At 32.1% G+C, this 20,381-nt stretch overlaps 1 protein-coding gene across 2 annotated transcripts; it reads right to left on the reverse strand.

Moving 5' to 3' along the window:
- Positions 1-11,562: 11,562 nt before the first annotated feature.
- LOC132751268 (splicing factor Cactin-like) lies at positions 11,563-19,518 on the reverse strand. 2 transcript variants are annotated; one of them, XR_009628665.1, is made up of 3 exons: positions 18,446-19,518; positions 17,686-17,837; positions 11,563-16,635 (listed from the first exon to the last, which is right to left on the reverse strand). XR_009628665.1 is itself a non-coding variant. In XM_060741423.1 (2 exons), exons 1-2 carry the CDS (start codon positions 18,668-18,670, stop codon positions 17,703-17,705), a joined length of 360 nt encoding a protein of 119 aa, XP_060597406.1. In that variant the 5' UTR covers positions 18,671-19,513; the 3' UTR covers positions 16,655-17,702. The 2 variants fall into 2 exon arrangements, 1 of the variants encoding a protein (XP_060597406.1); XM_060741423.1 differs by lacking the exon at positions 11,563-16,635 and having other exon boundaries at positions 16,655-17,837; positions 18,446-19,513.
- Between the last annotated feature and the right edge of the window lie 863 nt (positions 19,519-20,381).

The raw sequence follows: 20,381 nt of genomic DNA on the forward strand, positions 1-20,381 counted from the left end.
TGAACCATAAGATTTATTTCTAGTATAAAATATTTATTTTTGCTCATTCTTCTATTGGTTCCAGTACATTTGTAATGTGTTCTCATAAATGATATCTAATTGTAAATTGGCAAAAACCAGTTTTACATAGATATTTAGTGTGACAGAAAAATGAGATACCCTGGTAACTTTACAAGTAAATTTCCCTGTTGAAGTGCTGTATGCATTTCCATTGTAGATTTATGTTTTGGTTACATTGCTGTCAGATGTTCTAGATGTATACATGAAAACTGAAGACTATGAAATTATTGGGCCATTGCAAAATATTTCATATTCAAAGTGAAATCTTTGGAAAAGAACCATTTCCAACAAAGAAATTACCTTTGTTTGTTTTACTTTTATATTTGTCCGTAGTTTCAGAATTTTCTTTCCGTTCATCTCCTTGACAAGTAACTGTTGTGGCATTAAAATTTTCCCACAAAACTGACCTTTGACTTTTTCTCCTCATGTTTCTCCTCTTTTAGCTTCTTTTCTTGTTGTGATTTAAACCTCAGACAAAGTTTTTTCTCATCTGTAAATATCCCAGCAGAAAGTAGCTTGTGAACCATAAGGTTTATTTCTGATATAAAATATTTATACCCCCACCACAAAATGGGGGGGGGGGGGGGGCTATAATGGATTCGCTTTGTCGCGTCGGTCGGTCGGTCGGTCCGTCCGTCCATCACCATTTTAGTGTCCGCTCTATAACTCCTATACCACTTGAAGGATTTTCTTCAAACTTGGCTCAAATGTTCACCTCAGCAAGGGGATGTGCAGAATCCATGTTGCCAATGTGTCAGCTCAAGGTCAAGGTCACAATTGAAGGTCAAATATCAAACACAATCATATATTAGACAGTATGTCGTGTCCGCTCTGTAGGTCCTACAATAATTGAAAGATTTTCTTCAAACTTGGCTAAAATGTTCACCTCAACAAGGGGATGTGCAGAACTCATGTTGCCCATGTGTCATTTTAAGGTCAAGGCCACAATTGAAGGTCAAATATCAAACAATCAATAATAACACAATATGTCATGTCCGCTCTGTAAGTCCTACACTAATTGAAAGATTTTCTTCAAACTTGGCCCAAATGTTCATTTCAACAATGGGATGTGCAGAACCCATGTTGCTCATGTGTCAGCTCAAGGTCAAGGTCACAATTGAAGGTCAAATATCAAACAATCAAATATTACACAGTATGTCGTGTCCGCTCTGTAAGTCCTACACTTATGGAAAGATTTTCTTCAAACTTGGCTCAAATGTTCACCTCAACAAGGTTATGTGCAGAACCCATGTCACTCTTTTGCCAGCTTCAGGTCAAGGTCACACTTGAAGGTAAAAAATTGACTTAGAAAATGTTCTTTAATTTTAACATATATCTGAATATTTCTGAATCTAGGAAAGGTATTTGCTTGAAACTTAAAATATAAATGAAGTGTCACAATTAAGATATGCTGGACAAGTTTCATAACTCTGTATTGCATTTTAACAAAGTTATGCCCCTTTTTAATCTTCAAATTTACATACAATCACATATTAGACAATATGTTGTGTCCGCTCTATAAATTCTATACTAATGGAAGGATTTTCTTCAAACTTTACTCAAAATTAATGTTCACTCCAATTGGGCGATGTGCAGAACCCATCTTACCCTTGTGCCAGCTGAAGGTCAAGGCCACACTTGAAGGTAAAAAATTGACTTATAAAAAGTTTAGTTTGTGTCCGCTCTATAAATCCTATACTAATGGAAGAATTTTCTTCAAACTTTTCTCAAATGTCCACCTTAACAAGGTTATGTGCAGAATCTATGTCACCTTTGTGCAGACAAAAGGTCAAGGTCAGACTTGAAGGTCAAAAATTGACTTAGAAAATGTTCTTAGATTAAAACATGTTCTTGAATATTTCGGAAACAAGCATAGGTATTTGCTTGAAACTTAAAAGATATATGAGGTGTCACAATTACAATATGCAGGTCAAGTTTCATAACTCTGTATTGGATTTTGACAAAGTTATGCCCCTTTTTAAGTCTTTAAATTTACATACAATCAATACTAGACAATATGTTGTGTCCGCTCTATAAATTCTATACTAATGGAAGGATTTTCTTCAAACTTTACTCAAATGTTCACTCCAATTGGGCGATGTGCAGAACCCATCTTACCCTTGTGCCAGCTGAAGGTCAAGGCCACACTTGAAGGTCAAAAATTGACTTATAAAAAGTTTAGTATATTGGGAAAATGAAAGGTTATTTGTAACTGTTTCGAACATGATTTGATAATAGATATTTTTACTATTACCTGTACAATTAGTCTTTTTTTCACCAGAGATAATTTCTTTTTATGTATTTGTGTCACTTAAGTTATTCCCTTAACCACCTTTCCAAGTTGTCTTCTGTCAAGGACATTGGTGGGGGTATGAATCGCATTCAGCGATAGTTCTAGTTATTTTTGCTCATCCTTCTATTGGTTCCAGTACATTTGTAATGTGTTCTCATAAATGATATCTAATTGTAAATTGGCAAAAACCAGTTTTACATAGATATTTAGTACGACAGAAAAATGAGATACTCTGGTAACTTTACAAGTAAATTTCCCCGTTGAAGTGCTGTATGCATTTTCAATGTGGAATCTTTGGAGAAGAACAATTTCCAACAAAGAAATTACCTTTGTTTGTTTTACTATCATAATTATTTGTCTGTAGTTTCAGAATTGTCTGTCTGTTAATGTTCTTGACTAGTTGTGGCTTTAAAATTTTCCCACAAAGCTGACCTTTGACGTTTTCTCCTCAGCTTCTCCTCTTTTAGCTTCTTTTCTTGTTGTGATTTAAACTTCAGACAAAGTTTCTTCTCCTCTGAAAATTACTCAGCAAATAGAAAGTAGCTTGTGAACCATAAGATTTATTTCTAGTATAAAATATTTATTTTTGCTCATTCTTCTATTGGTTCCAGTACATTTGTAATGTGTTCTCATAAATGATATCTAATTGTAAATTGGCAAAAACCAGTTTTACATAGATATTTAGTGTGACAGAAAAATGAGATACCCTGGTAACTTTACAAGTAAATTTCCCTGTTGAAGTGCTGTATGCATTTCCATTGTAGATTTATGTTTTGGTTACATTGCTGTCAGATGTTCTAGATGTATACATGAAAACTGAAGACTATGAAATTATTGGGCCATTGCAAAATATTTCATATTTAAAGTGAAATCTTTGGAAAAGAACCATTTCCAACAAAGAAATTACCTTTGTTTGTTTTACTTTTATATTTGTCCGTAGTTTCAGAATTTTCTTTCCGTTCATCTCCTTGACTAGTAACTGTTGTGGCATTAAAATTTTCCCACAAAACTGACCTTTGACTTTTTCTCCTCATGTTTCTCCTCTTTTAGCTTCTTTTCTTGTTGTGATTTAAACCTCAGACAAAGTTTTTTCTCATCTGTAAATATCCCAGCAGAAAGTAGCTTGTGAACCATAAGGTTTATTTCTGATATAAAATATTTATTTTTGCTCATCCTTCTATTGGTTCCAGTACATTTGTAATGTGTTCTCATAAATGATATCTAATTGTAAATTGGCAAAAACCAGTTTTACATAGATATTTAGTACGACAGAAAAATGAGATACTCTGGTAACTTTACAATAAATTTCCCCGTTGAAGTGCTGTATGCATTTTCAATGTGGAATCTTTGGAGAAGAACAATTTCCAACAAAGAAATTACCTTTGTTTGTTTTACTATCATAATTATTTGTCCATAGTTTCAGAATTGTCTGTCTGTTAATGTTCTTGACTAGTTGTGGCTTTAAAATTTTCCCACAAAGCTGACCTTTGACGTTTTCTCCTCAGCTTCTCCTCTTTTAGCTTCTTTTCTTGTTGTGATTTAAACTTCAGACAAAGTTTCTTCTCCTCTGAAAATTACTCAGCAAATAGAAAGTAGCTTGTGAACCATAAGATTTATTTCTAGTATAAAATATTTATTTTTGCTCATTCTTCTATTGGTTCCAGTACATTTGTAATGTGTTCTCATAAATGATATCTAATTGTAAATTGGCAAAAACCAGTTTTACATAGATATTTAGTGTGACAGAAAAATGAGATACCCTGGTAACTTTACAAGTAAATTTCCCTGTTGAAGTGCTGTATGCATTTCCATTGTAGATTTATGTTTTGGTTACATTGCTGTCAGATGTTCTAGATGTATACATGAAAACTGAAGACTATGAAATTATTGGGCCATTGCAAAAATATTTCATAATCAAAGTGAAATCTTTGGAAAAGAACCATTTCCAACAAAGAAATTACCTTTGTTTGTTTTACTTTTATATTTGTCTGTAGTTTCAGAATTTTCTTTCCGTTCATCTCCTTGACTAGTAACTGTTGTGGCATTAAAATTTTCCCACAAAACTGACCTTTGACTTTTTCTCCTCATGTTTCTCCTCTTTTAGCTTCTTTTCTTGTTGTGATTTAAACCTCAGACAAAGTTTTTTCTCATCTGTAAATATCCCAGCAGAAAGTAGCTTGTGAACCATAAGGTTTATTTCTGATATAAAATATTTATTTTTGCTCATCCTTCTATTGGTTCCAGTACATTTGTAATGTGTTCTCATAAATGATATCTAATTGTAAATTGGCAAAAACCAGTTTTACATAGATATTTAGTACGACAGAAAAATGAGATACTCTGGTAACTTTACAAGTAAATTTCCCCGTTGAAGTGCTGTATGCATTTTCAATGTGGAATCTTTGGAGAAGAACAATTTCCAACAAAGAAATTACCTTTGTTTGTTTTACTATCATAATTATTTGTCCGTAGTTTCAGAATTGTCTGTCTGTTAATGTTCTTGACTAGTTGTGGCTTTAAAATTTTCCCACAAAGCTGACCTTTGACGTTTTCTCCTCAGCTTCTCCTCTTTTAGCTTCTTTTCTTGTTGTGATTTAAACTTCAGACAAAGTTTCTTCTCCTCTGAAAATTACTCAGCAAATAGAAAGTAGCTTGTGAACCATAAGATTTATTTCTAGTATAAAATATTTATTTTTAGCTCGACTTTTCTATGAAAAGGGGAGCTATCCTACTCGCCCCGGCGCGTCGGCGTCGGCGTCACACCTTGGTTAAGTTTTTCGTACCACCCCACTTTATTTCAGAAGTATTACAAGTATGGCTTTGAAACTTACCATACTTGTTCACCATCATAACCTCCATCTACAGACAAGAGTACATAACTCTGTCAAGGTTTTTGACAGAATTATGGCCCTTTTTTGACTTAGAAAGTGTATTGAGCTTGGTTAAGTTTTTTGTACCACCTCACTTTATTTCAAAACCATTGGAGGTATTGCTTTGAAACTGACCATACTTGTTTACCATCACGACCTTCATCAACAGACAAGAGGACATAACTCTGTCAAGGTTTTTGACAGAATTATGCCCCTTTTTGACTTAGAAAATACATTGAATATGGGTAAAATCCACTTATTGCCTTAACCCTTTGAGATATTGCTTTGAAACTTTTAATGCTATTTCACATCATTACCCCCATCTGTACGCAAGAGAAGGTAACTCTGTCAAGGATTTGTTTTAAAAATTAAGGCCTTTTATCGACTTAGAATCTTGGTTAAGTTTTTAGTACCAGTCCACTTTTTGACTGAACTGTTTGAGATATTAATTTGAAAGTTGGAATACTTGTTTACAATCATGATTCCCAAACATGCAGACTGATAGACTTCCATGAATTGGCTTTTACCAGTAAATCATATAACTTATATTCAGTTTCGTGATGCTACACTGTGCTTACATACAGAAATTAGGAGCATTCGAAGATAGTGAGAATGAATGTGTTCAACGAGATGCCCCAATTGGTAAAAATATACTCAATGTCACGATTTCATGAACATTTAGCATGACATTAAATAATGAATTGAACTTCCTTCATGTAATTCAAATATCAGTTTACAACGCATTATCTACATAGTGGACCCACGAAAAGTAACCAGTCACCCACAGCCTGTGTGAAAGAGATCCACTTGTGACCAACTGACAACATCTAAAAAAGCTTGATAAAATTTATCTATTACTTGTATTATAAGGTAACTATAATACTTTCACATACAAAGTCAAATCTATATATTATGCTGATTGTACAAAAATATACTGCTTCCTTGGCATAGATTTCTTGAAAAATTATGTTATTATGTCATTTACCAAGGTGTTCTGAGTGACGTAAAAATACCTTATTCTCTCAAAGTGGGTTTAATACTATTAAATTTATTTAAGGCTCAACTCAGTTTTTTTTTCTTTCTTACCAGCCCTCTTTTGACTTAAACATTTCAAACTTTGCTGCAGTGTTCAAGGGTATCACACAATTCAGTAAAATAATTCTTCACTAAATATCTTAATGCTCATGGCCATTGTTCACTTTAAAAATACAGAGATTCTTGTATTGCCTTTTACTGCAAAAACTTTTTTTATTGGCAAGCAATAAAAAAGTCGAGCGCGCTGTCTTACGGACAGCTCTTGTTGCTCATTCTTCTATTGGTTCCAGTACATTTGTAATGTGTTCTCATAAATGATATCTAATTGTAAATTGGCAAAAACCAGTTTTACATAGATATTTAGTGTGACAGAAAAATGAGATACCCTGGTAACTTTACAAGTAAATTTCCCTGTTGAAGTGCTGTATGCATTTCCATTGTAGATTTATGTTTTGGTTACATTGCTGTCAGATGTTCTAGATGTATACATGAAAACTGAAGACTATGAAATTATTGGGCCATTGCAAAATATTTCATATTCAAAGTGAAATCTTTGGAAAAGAACCATTTCCAACAAAGAAATTACCTTTGTTTGTTTTACTTTTATATTTGTCCGTAGTTTCAGAATTTTCTTTCCGTTCATCTCCTTGACTAGTAACTGTTGTGGCATTAAAATTTTCCCACAAAACTGACCTTTGACTTTTTCTCCTCATGTTTCTCCTCTTTTAGCTTCTTTTCTTGTTGTGATTTAAACCTCAGACAAAGTTTTTTCTCATCTGTAAATATCCCAGCAGAAAGTAGCTTGTGAACCATAAGGTTTATTTCTGATATAAAATATTTATTTTTGCTCATCCTTCTATTGGTTCCAGTACATTTGTAATGTGTTCTCATAAATGATATCTAATTGTAAATTGGCAAAAACCAGTTTTACATAGATATTTAGTACGACAGAAAAATGAGATACTCTGGTAACTTTACAATAAATTTCCCCGTTGAAGTGCTGTATGCATTTTCAATGTGGAATCTTTGGAGAAGAACAATTTCCAACAAAGAAATTACCTTTGTTTGTTTTACTATCATAATTATTTGTCCGTAGTTTCAGAATTGTCTGTCTGTTAATGTTCTTGACTAGTTGTGGCTTTAAAATTTTCCCACAAAGCTGACCTTTGACGTTTTCTCCTCAGCTTCTCCTCTTTTAGCTTCTTTTCTTGTTGTGATTTAAACTTCAGACAAAGTTTTTTCTCCTCTGAAAATTACTCAGCAAATAGAAAGTAGCTTGTGAACCATAAGATTTATTTCTAGTATAAAATATTTATTTTTGCTCATTCTTCTATTGGTTCCAGTACATTTGTAATGTGTTCTCATAAATGATATCTAATTGTAAATTGGCAAAAACCAGTTTTACATAGATATTTAGTGTGACAGAAAAATGAGATACCCTGGTAACTTTACAAGTAAATTTCCCTGTTGAAGTGCTGTATGCATTTCCATTGTAGATTTATGTTTTGGTTACATTGCTGTCAGATGTTCTAGATGTATACATGAAAACTGAAGACTATGAAATTATTGGGCCATTGCAAAATATTTCATAATCAAAGTGAAATCTTTGGAAAAGAACCATTTCCAACAAAGAAATTACCTTTGTTTGTTTTACTTTTATATTTGTCTGTAGTTTCAGAATTTTCTTTCCGTTCATCTCCTTGACTAGTAACTGTTGTGGCATTAAAATTTTCCCACAAAACTGACCTTTGACTTTTTCTCCTCATGTTTCTCCTCTTTTAGCTTCTTTTCTTGTTGTGATTTAAACCTCAGACAAAGTTTTTTCTCATCTGTAAATATCCCAGCAGAAAGTAGCTTGTGAACCATAAGGTTTATTTCTGATATAAAATATTTATTTTTGCTCATCCTTCTATTGGTTCCAGTACATTTGTAATGTGTTCTCATAAATGATATCTAATTGTAAATTGGCAAAAACCAGTTTTACATAGATATTTAGTACGACAGAAAAATGAGATACTCTGGTAACTTTACAAGTAAATTTCCCCGTTGAAGTGCTGTATGCATTTTCAATGTGGAATCTTTGGAGAAGAACAATTTCCAACAAAGAAATTACCTTTGTTTGTTTTACTATCATAATTATTTGTCTGTAGTTTCAGAATTGTCTGTCTGTTAATGTTCTTGACTAGTTGTGGCTTTAAAATTTTCCCACAAAGCTGACCTTTGACGTTTTCTCCTCAGCTTCTCCTCTTTTAGCTTCTTTTCTTGTTGTGATTTAAACTTCAGACAAAGTTTCTTCTCCTCTGAAAATTACTCAGCAAATAGAAAGTAGCTTGTGAACCATAAGATTTATTTCTAGTATAAAATATTTATTTTTGCTCATTCTTCTATTGGTTCCAGTACATTTGTAATGTGTTCTCATAAATGATATCTAATTGTAAATTGGCAAAAACCAGTTTTACATAGATATTTAGTGTGACAGAAAAATGAGATACCCTGGTAACTTTACAAGTAAATTTCCCTGTTGAAGTGCTGTATGCATTTCCATTGTAGATTTATGTTTTGGTTACATTGCTGTCAGATGTTCTAGATGTATACATGAAAACTGAAGACTATGAAATTATTGGGCCATTGCAAAATATTTCATATTTAAAGTGAAATCTTTGGAAAAGAACCATTTCCAACAAAGAAATTACCTTTGTTTGTTTTACTTTTATATTTGTCCGTAGTTTCAGAATTTTCTTTCCGTTCATCTCCTTGACTAGTAACTGTTGTGGCATTAAAATTTTCCCACAGAACTGACCTTTGACTTTTTCTCCTCATGTTTCTCCTCTTTTAGCTTCTTTTCTTGTTGTGATTTAAACCTCAGACAAAGTTTTTTCTCATCTGTAAATATCCCAGCAGAAAGTAGCTTGTGAACCATAAGGTTTATTTCTGATATAAAATATTTATTTTTGCTCATCCTTCTATTGGTTCCAGTACATTTGTAATGTGTTCTCATAAATGATATCTAATTGTAAATTGGCAAAAACCAGTTTTACATAGATATTTAGTACGACAGAAAAATGAGATACTCTGGTAACTTTACAATAAATTTCCCCGTTGAAGTGCTGTATGCATTTTCAATGTGGAATCTTTGGAGAAGAACAATTTCCAACAAAGAAATTACCTTTGTTTGTTTTACTATCATAATTATTTGTCCATAGTTTCAGAATTGTCTGTCTGTTAATGTTCTTGACTAGTTGTGGCTTTAAAATTTTCCCACAAAGCTGACCTTTGACGTTTTCTTCTCAGCTTCTCCTCTTTTAGCTTCTTTTCTTGTTGTGATTTAAACTTCAGACAAAGTTTCTTCTCCTCTGAAAATTACTCAGCAAATAGAAAGTAGCTTGTGAACCATAAGATTTATTTCTAGTATAAAATATTTATTTTTGCTCATTCTTCTATTGGTTCCAGTACATTTGTAATGTGTTCTCATAAATGATATCTAATTGTAAATTGGCAAAAACCAGTTTTACATAGATATTTAGTGTGACAGAAAAATGAGATACCCTGGTAACTTTACAAGTAAATTTCCCTGTTGAAGTGCTGTATGCATTTCCATTGTAGATTTATGTTTTGGTTACATTGCTGTCAGATGTTCTAGATGTATACATGAAAACTGAAGACTATGAAATTATTGGGCCATTGCAAAATATTTCATAATCAAAGTGAAATCTTTGGAAAAGAACCATTTCCAACAAAGAAATTACCTTTGTTTGTTTTACTTTTATATTTGTCTGTAGTTTCAGAATTTTCTTTCCGTTCATCTCCTTGACTAGTAACTGTTGTGGCATTAAAATTTTTCCCACAAAACTGACCTTTGACTTTTTCTCCTCATGTTTCTCCTCTTTTAGCTTCTTTTCTTGTTGTGATTTAAACCTCAGACAAAGTTTTTTCTCATCTGTAAATATCCCAGCAGAAAGTAGCTTGTGAACCATAAGGTTTATTTCTGATATAAAATATTTATTTTTGCTCATCCTTCTATTGGTTCCAGTACATTTGTAATGTGTTCTCATAAATGATATCTAATTGTAAATTGGCAAAAACCAGTTTTACATAGATATTTAGTACGACAGAAAAATGAGATACTCTGGTAACTTTACAAGTAAATTTCCCCGTTGAAGTGCTGTATGCATTTTCAATGTGGAATCTTTGGAGAAGAACAATTTCCAACAAAGAAATTACCTTTGTTTGTTTTACTATCATAATTATTTGTCCGTAGTTTCAGAATTGTCTGTCTGTTAATGTTCTTGACTAGTTGTGGCTTTAAAATTTTCCCACAAAGCTGACCTTTGACGTTTTCTTTACAGCTTCTCCTCTTTTAGCTTCTTTTCTTGTTGTGATTTAAACTTCAGACAAAGTTTCTTCTCCTCTGAAAATTACTCAGCAAATAGAAAGTAGCTTGTGAACCATAAGATTTATTTCTAGTATAAAATATTTATTTTTGCTCATTCTTCTATTGGTTCCAGTACATTTGTAATGTGTTCTCATAAATGATATCTAATTGTAAATTGGCAAAAACCAGTTTTACATAGATATTTAGTGTGACAGAAAAATGAGATACCCTGGTAACTTTACAAGTAAATTTCCCTGTTGAAGTGCTGTATGCATTTCCATTGTAGATTTATGTTTTGGTTACATTGCTGTCAGATGTTCTAGATGTATACATGAAAACTGAAGACTATGAAATTATTGGGCCATTGCAAAATATTTCATATTCAAAGTGAAATCTTTGGAAAAGAACCATTTCCAACAAAGAAATTACCTTTGTTTGTTTTACTTTTATATTTGTCTGTAGTTTCAGAATTTTCTTTCCGTTCATCTCCTTGACTAGTAACTGTTGTGGCATTAAAATTTTCCCACAAAACTGACCTTTGACTTTTTCTCCTCATGTTTCTCCTCTTTTAGCTTCTTTTCTTGTTGTGATTTAAACCTCAGACAAAGTTTTTTCTCATCTGTAAATATCCCAGCAGAAAGTAGCTTGTGAACCATAAGGTTTATTTCTGATATAAAATATTTATTTTTGCTCATCCTTCTATTGGTTCCAGTACATTTGTAATGTGTTCTCATAAATGATATCTAATTGTAAATTGGCAAAAACCAGTTTTACATAGATATTTAGTACGACAGAAAAATGAGATACTCTGGTAACTTTACAATAAATTTCCCCGTTGAAGTGCTGTATGCATTTCCATTGTAGATTTATGTTTTTGTGACATTGCTGTCAGAAGTTTTAGATGTAATTTATGAAAACTGCAGACCATGAAATTATTGGGCCATTGCATATATATACTGTATAGCGCATTATATCTGCGGTGTCAAATGTTGGCGTTTTTTAAAGTGTTTTGAATTGGCGGGGTCATAAATTGGCGCAATCGCTTTTAGACCGCCAAATTAAAACACTTGTTGGCATAAATATGGGGTCATGAATTGGCGATTACAAATAAAGAATAAAAATAACACCGGTTACGCAGTAGTTGACTGTCCTCGTTTATTTTACGGCATACGGTATACCTATGCTTGGTCACCTTTATCTTTACATCGTGCTAATTCTTATAATTAACTGGGATCAGACAGGTGTAAATATGGTACCGTGTGGTAACTGGACCATGGAAGAGAAAGGTATGCCCTATTATCCTGCAGTCTTTAAAGCGTGAAAAATTGTTCACGTTCACCACAACTGATTGCTATATAATTACAGTTATCATTAGTTTTATTTCAAATTATGAAACATAACAGTGAAAACAAAACAAATACTAGTTTACTTAAATTCGATAATAAATGACATTTAGATTTGTTTCTCGTCGTGTGATCATCTTTGTAATAAATACAGTATATAGATATATAATTAAATGAGTTTCGTACCAAGACTTAAAAATAAACAAATTCTTTTCAGCTTACTTGTAATGTTTATTTTTATTACAAATAATCAAGGGAGATTACTCGGACAAACCAAAGCCCTTTTACCATGAGTTGTCTACCTTTCAAAGAATAATGGCGATGATCTAAAATGGCGGTGCTTTAAATTAGCGGTGTTTTGAATTGGCGCTACTGACCCTGACCGCCAATATAGCCAAATATAAACCCCCGCCAAAATAAGTACTTATACTGTATCTTATTCAAAGTGAAATCTTTGGAGAAGAACAATTTTCCAACAAAAGAATTACCTTTGTTTGTTTTACTTTCATATTTGTCCTTAGTTTCTGAATTTTCTGTCCGTTCATCTCCTTGACTAGTTGTGGCATTAAACTTTTCCCTCAAGACTGACCTTTGTCTTTGACCTTATCTCCTCATGTTTTCTCCTCTTTTAGCTTCTTTTCTTGTTGTGATTTAAACTTCAAACAAAGTTCTTTCTCATCTGTAAGAATTCCAGCAGAAAATATATAAATCATTTAGATTATAACCATTCAGTTTATTTCCATTATAAAATATGAGAATTTATATGCACATGATATCATAATTAAATGTACAAAGGGGGCGTCCGTGGCCGAGTGGTTAAGGTCGTTGACTTCAAACCACTTGCCCCTCACCGCTGTGGGTTCGAATCCCGACAGGGTAAAAGAAAAAGAAAAACTTTATCATTGGATTCTACATTATTTTTTTTTAAACTTCAAAGGTAATTGACTAATTAACATTAATTTTGCATTGCTTGCAAACACTATTCTAGAATTAATATTGTAATTGTTACGGAAATAAAATGCATAATTATTTTGAAGAACAACCCTTTTCCTGTGTGTACTATTCAAGATGCTTGGGTCAAGGTCACATAGTCTAAGTATATTCAAATGCTGTCATTTATATTATTGGAACCTTGAATGGTCCAATTATAAGCAAGGTTTTTTTCCCCTGCATATGGTCAAGTTTCAGATTCTTTGAATCGTTTGAAATAGAGTCCAACATCTTTTGTATGTTTCTAGAGTAGACTGAGCAAGGGGTTCAGCAGACTCCGGATATTTTTATCTATATAGACAGAGGCTATTAAATGTAGCAAACAAATCTGTCCATTGTTCAATAGACAAATATTTTTGAATTTGAAGATGGGTCACATTTTAGTGACTGTGATATTTAGTAAGTGGTCCTGTCCTGTTTATTAAACACAGATGATAGGTCTACAAATTCATCAACCCATATTTTTCTTTAACGTTTAAAGATACTGCTGCATGTAAAGGGATAGATGGCAAAGAATGGAGTGAAAGGTTCCCAGAAATACCAGTACCTATATGTGACAAGCTCAGTGAGTTTTGGTCCAAATGTGATATTTGGGCAAAAATGAGTTATGACTAGTTTGAGGTAGAACAACATCTGCTGAATAGCTGGAAACAATTATTTTTTTAAAATACTTGATATTTTATGAAATATTCTAATTTTTATGACATCACCATAACAACAACAAATAAATTTAAACTTTTATTGGTATATATAAACTAGAAATTATTCCATAGTTATACACATTAAAATAAACGAAATATCAAGTTATCATTCATCTTGGTGTAATATATGTAATATCTTGATAAAAAAACTATCATTTGTTTTCAATAATCGTTTGCCATGGCAACAAAAATAAAAAAAAAATTGTCAAATGCAATATTTTTGCACTTAACATGATTAATTCATCACCAAATGAATGCATATATAATATTAAAAGACAACAATATTTTAGACTTTTCAGAAAAAGAAAAAAAAAAGGATATTTCATTTTCCCCTTAAATTGTTATTGATAATAAAATATTAACATAAGGATTAAATTCTCAGAATTTTAGTATCTTTTCCATGATTAAGGCGAATATCATAACTTAAGTTAGTCTACTTTAAAACTCATAGCTGTTACATGATAGCATATAAATTATAAATCCATTGCAAAACAAATATTCTTTAATGCACTGATTACAAAAATGGTATATTTTGGTTGCCATGGTAACAAAAAAATGATGAAAAAACTGAATGATTTAAAATATGGTATTTTCTAAAAAAATATTCCATATAAGATAATTGTATTCACAATAACTGCACTAGTTATTTTCCTGACTATATTAACAGTTACAGATATTGACAGTGTAATCAATTATTCTGATCAGTGTATTTTAAATTGTATAATATGAATAACATATTAGTATATTTTCAAATTGAAATGATTTCAATAATTTGAAAGAATTACAATAGCAGATTCTTGCAAACACATGGGAAGTCAAAAATAACAGCTCACTTATGTCCTTGAATGTGTAGTCTTGCAACCCTAGGTTGAGGGTTTAATCCAAACAGGGTAACAACAACCATGTCTCCTCATGTCTTCAGTTTTTGTAAGCATAAAGTGAATCGTATATAAAACTTGCAAAAACTTGTTTCACAATTAAGTAAAAATACTGTAACATCTGTCACCACAGTTTTCAGCATTTTCAGGGATACTCCTGAAGACACAAATTCTATGAGAATGTAATTCACTTTCATATACTGTCAAACATAGACAAGTCATTGACTTCTCACATGCCATCCTGAAATAATAAAAACCTTAATAAGTATAAATGAAACAATATAGTGTATATGATGATTTTAATGAACAGAAATGAATGACAAGTAAATTGTTGTATAGTGTTGCACAGCTATTTGGTTCATATATAGTCTTGTTCATCATGTACGAACTATGTAAGTAATATATTACAGTCTATATATCATGTACATGTAGCAGTAACATTCATCTTGAACATGACTAAAATAACCTGAATCTACATTATGTGAACATGACTGAATCTACATTATGTGCATGTATTGTGGTGAAGACACCTCACTTTACATTTCACAAAATAGATTATTTAATATGGAATACTGCATAAATATACATCTTACCCAATTGAAGTGTTGTTAATCCTGACCAATACAGTACAGTTGATGAAAAGTGTTGTTTTTTTACTCCATACCCCTGGTGCTCAATAGGGCAAAGATGTCACACATTGTCCTCATTTGCAACAATAGTTTAGTATATTCATCAGCAAATAGATAAAATATCTATAATTATGTTCTTCCTCATTTGCAACAATAGTTTAGTATATTCATCAGCAAATAGATAAAATATCTATATGTTCTGAAAATAATGTATATGGATATGAGCTTAACATTATTTTCAAGTATTTGCATAAAACAATACAGCATTATTTCTAAATATAAACTTAAAATTTAGTTCATGTTACTGTACTGGAACCCCTTAAAATTAAGACATGAAAATTTGTGTGACTTTGCAAGTGTTTTTCTCGCAATTATTAAAACCTCAATTGGGTCAAAAATTGCTGAGCGCGTCACATATGACCAGGCTGATCACCAAAAGTAGAAATAACCAAAAGTAGAAATTGTATTTGGTTTCTCTGGCTGTGGTCATTCCAAAACAGGCATAATTTGAGTAGCACTTGTGTCTGTCTTATCCTTCCCAAAATGTCTTGAATTTTTTTATCTACAATTGCCTCCAATTTGGTTGACAATGTGTCCACAATTGTTCCACTCTGGTACGAATCCATTGTACTTGTTTGGGGTTAAGGTGCAGATGGGCATCGCAAGTCCTTGTTTCTTTTGTTATAATGGCTATCAGTTACATTATTCACAGTGTTACCATTTGTCTCGATTGCAGGTGTTTTTTGTTTGTTTTTGTTTTGACTCTGTTACATAATTTTATTATCATAAAATATATTGAAAACAGTATTTTATAAGATATTATAATTAATTATCAATCAATGAAATATGTTATAAGCATATTCTAATTATTTAAAGGGACTCCACTGAGGTTTTTTGACATGACGGGACTGGAAATAATTTTTTGAGATTATTACTCCATTTGATGTAAGATCTATACTTTTAACTTATGTGCAAAATTTCAGATCATAAGCTCGCTCCGTTTTTCAGAATAATTATTATGATAGTGAAAAATGACCCAAAATTGAAAAGCTTTTAAACGCTTTTCACTCAAATTGGACCGAGAATAGCACAAACATATGATTTTCAATGTATTTCTTGTATATTTCCTGTTTATATCTTATTTATATTACTGTTTAAAGTGCTTACGTTTATCTATGTGAAAATTAAAATGTTATGGTTTAGGCTCATAAACCTCAGTAGAGTACCTTTAATGTAAGCACTTACAGTATAATCATTATAACAACTATGACACAATATAGTTATCTCCCTTGTTGAAATAATGTCTAATAATTACAGTATATAAACAACAAAATGATATAGTTATCTCCCTTGTTAAAATAATGTGTAATAATTATTTCAATGCAGGCATTACTAAATTGTCATTTTTGTTTCCCTCTCGTTCAGAAGAAGTTGTGACTCTTTTCCTGGATGGATTTTTTGTTCCTGAAATTTAGGTATATATAAACATTGATAAACGTAAATTTGATCGAAACTGAAAAAACAACCAGCCATATCCCAAGAACTGTAGTTGCTTTAAAGAGAGTGTTTCCAAGAGAGTTTTCAAGATATGATTTGCCTGGACTTGTTTACTTAACGTAAAGTCTCTTATTGATATTTTTGGGTTTTGCCCGCATAAACATGTCACATATGAAAACTTGCTTGATGTTGTACACCTTCACAATCATTAAAGTCATTGAGTCTTTCAACTAATAATGACAAGTGTGATAAATAGAGGATATTCAAGTTTTTTTGTATAAATACAGTATCTATTTTTATCAAGTGATATGAAAATAAATATTTCACAGTGGTGGTAGCCACAAGATGTAAACAAAGGAAAAAAAATTCCTGTTTATTATTATGCTTTTTCTCTTTTCTTATCTTACAATTCTTAAGAATTCTCCTTTAATTTTGTGTATTAATGGCTGAATTAAGAAGAAAGTAGTCTGAAAATAATTAATATGGAAAATTATAATGTTTTACAGAATAAAATTATGAACATTTCTCAATTTTACATTTATAAGAACATAATAAAAAAGGTCCTTCTTTTAAAATCTCATTATTCATGTACAGTAGAGCTAATATTATCTATAATAATATTTTTATAGTTTAATTATGTGTTATGTGCTAATTTTGTCACATCATATTTATTTTTGCTAATCCTTCTATAGATTCCAGTACATTGCTAATGTGTTATCATAAATGATCTTAAATTGTGAATTGACAGAAACAAATTTCACATAGATCTCTTGTGTGACAGAAAAATGAGATACTCTGGTAATGATACTCTGGTAATTTTACAAATAAATTGCCCTGTCGGACTGCTGTAAGCATTTCCTTTGTTGATACATATATTGACTGGATGATGTTCTTAAATGTTCTCCTTAACAGCGCTATGTATAGAGTGACAGAGAAATAATAACACTTCTTTTTTTTTTAATGATAATTGTGTCTCCAAAACTTTTATAAACAGAATAAACGCAAACACAAGCGCACCATTGAGGAACAGTACTTCAAGGCGCTGGGTGATAGCCCCCTGGTTGGTGTTGTGCTGGCCTCATAATATCAAACATGAGGCTTGGGTACCTCCCAACAGTTTCATAGAGGATTTCCTGTAATTCCTCTCTTGTCTGTCTTGACAATTCTTCCTAAATACAGAGATACACAAGTAAATCAAAGGAAGGAGAAAATACACATCAAACATCAGGATGGTTTATAACTGGTTTATTCTAGGATCTACTGGTTTCGGTCTTTCAAGACCTTCATCAGGATACATTTCAAAGAAAAATGATTACTGAAGTACTAAAAATGTGTAAACCGAATGTGACGTATGTTACTATAAATAGACATATAAATGAGTTAAAGTCATTAAATAGTCATTAAATACAGAGATATCAATGAAATACTTAAGCTAATTCAATATTTCTAAAATTGCATGTTATTCTGCATTTCTTAATAAATACAAGGAACATATTTTCCGATTGCAATAATCAACAGTTTAATTTTGAATCTTTTCAAATTTCAAATTAATTTTGTCATTTATGAAGAAGGAGGAACTGGCAATTTTTCAAACATTGTTCATTTTATTTTCTATATTATTATATAGGTGGACTGGTAGGAAAATGAAACAAAATGTGACAAAATTAAAATACCGTCCTATAAGCCATGTGTGATTTCTTGCCAAATTAGTGATACCATTAACAAATTTATAAAAAGTTAAATAAAATTTACAACAGCACTAGCTAATGATTCTTACCCTCATACTCTCTTGACGCTGTTGGATTATCTCAAAGGCTCCAACTTCTCTCTGTTCTTCTAAATGGCCACGTCCTCTACCCCTGGACCTGCTTCCTCGCCCTCTTGAACTACTTGACCTTGCGCCCCTTGACCTGCCCCTTGACCTACTTCCTCTTCCACCTCTTTTCCCACGACCTTTACCTCTTGATCTACTCTCTCTCTCTGGAGTCGAACTTGTTTCCATATCTTCAAAACTTTCTATGGAAGCTACACTAGGACTTGAGTCTCCACCCTGAAAATTTATATATGATGCTTATTTACAAGTGAAAAAAGTACACATGCTTTCCTCAAATATTTTACTAAGACTATTAACAGAATTGACATTTTAAAAAAGAAGGATCTGATTACATACAATTAAACCTCTAAACATATATGTTTCATTTAATTAAGCCATGCTGAACATGAATAAGTTTAGTAAACTCATTCCAGTGCAGAAATAATTACAGTAACTGTCTTAGTATAAAAACAGCCTGAACATTTTTTTTTCTTGCAATATTAGTATTATTTACTGTTGAAAACACAATTTTATAGATAAACAGAAATGAGATAATTTGACATGGATGTCCAAAGCAGCCATTCTTTTGTCAGTCTACGGAAGAACAGTATGGCGGACGAACACTCGCAAATCTATTTACCCCCCCCCCCCAACACAGGTCTACACACACACAGTGAGGCTGTGATGGGTACGAAATTATGGTGGGCGAATTTTATAAACTTGTAAAGGCGTACAAGATATCCGTTTATAGTTAGTTATATGTGTAATTCAGTCCTTCCACACACAAATATACATAACATTTATTTCATTCGTCAACTTGTGAAACTGATTTGTTTTCACGCCTGAATAATACATAAATGGCCTAGGTTATTGAATCACATTTTTTTATCGTTTTCAAGCTTAATTTTATCTGGGACAAAATATTTTGTTCCAGATTTTTAGCTTGACTATTCGATAAGAATAAGTAGAGCTATGTTAGTCACCCGAGCGTTGGCGTCGGCGTAACCACTTATGTTAAAGTTTTTGTAATAGTTCAAATATTTTCAAAGTCCATTGACATATGGCTTTGAAACTTTGCACACTTGTTCACCATCATGCCCCCAACCTGTAGACAGGAGGAGATAACTCTATCAAGCATTTTAACAGAATTATGCCCCTTTTTAGCTCGACTATTCGATAAGAATAAGTAGAGCTATTGCAGTCACCCGAGCGTCGGCGTCGGCGTAACCACTTATGTTAAAGTTTTTGTAATAGTTCAAATATTTTCAAAGTCCATAGACATATGGCTTTGAAACTTTGCACACTTGTTCACCATCATGACCCAAACCTGTAGACAGGAGGAGGTAACTCTATCAAGCATTTTGACAGAATTATGCCCCTTTTTCGACTTAGAATTTATAATAAAGTTTTTGTAATAGTTCAAATATTTTCAAAGTCCATTGACATATGGCTTTGACACTTTACACACTTGTTCACCATCATGACCCCAACCTGGAAACAGGAGGAGGTAACTCTATCAAGCATTTTGACAGAATTATGCCCCTTTTTTGACTTAGAATTTACGTTAAAGTTTTTGTAATAGTTCAAATATTTTCAAAGTCTATTGACATATGGCTTTGAAACTTTGCACACTTGTTCACCATCATGACCCCAACCTGTAAACAGGAGGAGGTAACTCTATTAAGCATTTTGACAGAATTATGCCCCTTTTTCGACTTAGAATTTACGTTAAAGTTTTTGTAATAGTTCAAATATTTTCAAAGTCCATTGACATATGGCTTTGAAACTTTGCACACTTGTTCACCATCATGACCCCAACCTGGAAACAGGAGGAGGTAACTCTATCAAGCATTTTGACAGAATTATGCCCCTTTTTTCGACTTAGAATTTACGTTAAAGT

Source organism: Ruditapes philippinarum, unplaced genomic scaffold, assembly GCF_026571515.1.
Source record: "Ruditapes philippinarum isolate M1 unplaced genomic scaffold, ASM2657151v2 ctg3365_1_1_1_1, whole genome shotgun sequence".
NCBI classification, from domain to species: Eukaryota; Metazoa; Mollusca; class Bivalvia; order Venerida; family Veneridae; genus Ruditapes; species Ruditapes philippinarum.

Excerpts from the sequence above, each read along its gene's own strand:
- LOC132751268 (XM_060741423.1), bottom strand. The coding sequence starts at position 18,670 with ATGGAAACAAGTTCGACTCCAGAGAGAGAGAGTAGATCAAGAGGTAAA. Across the intron at positions 17,838-18,445 it reads AGCGTCAAGAGAGTATGAGG|GAAGAATTGTCAAGACAGAC; the intron begins GTAAGAATCATT and ends CTCTGTATTTAG.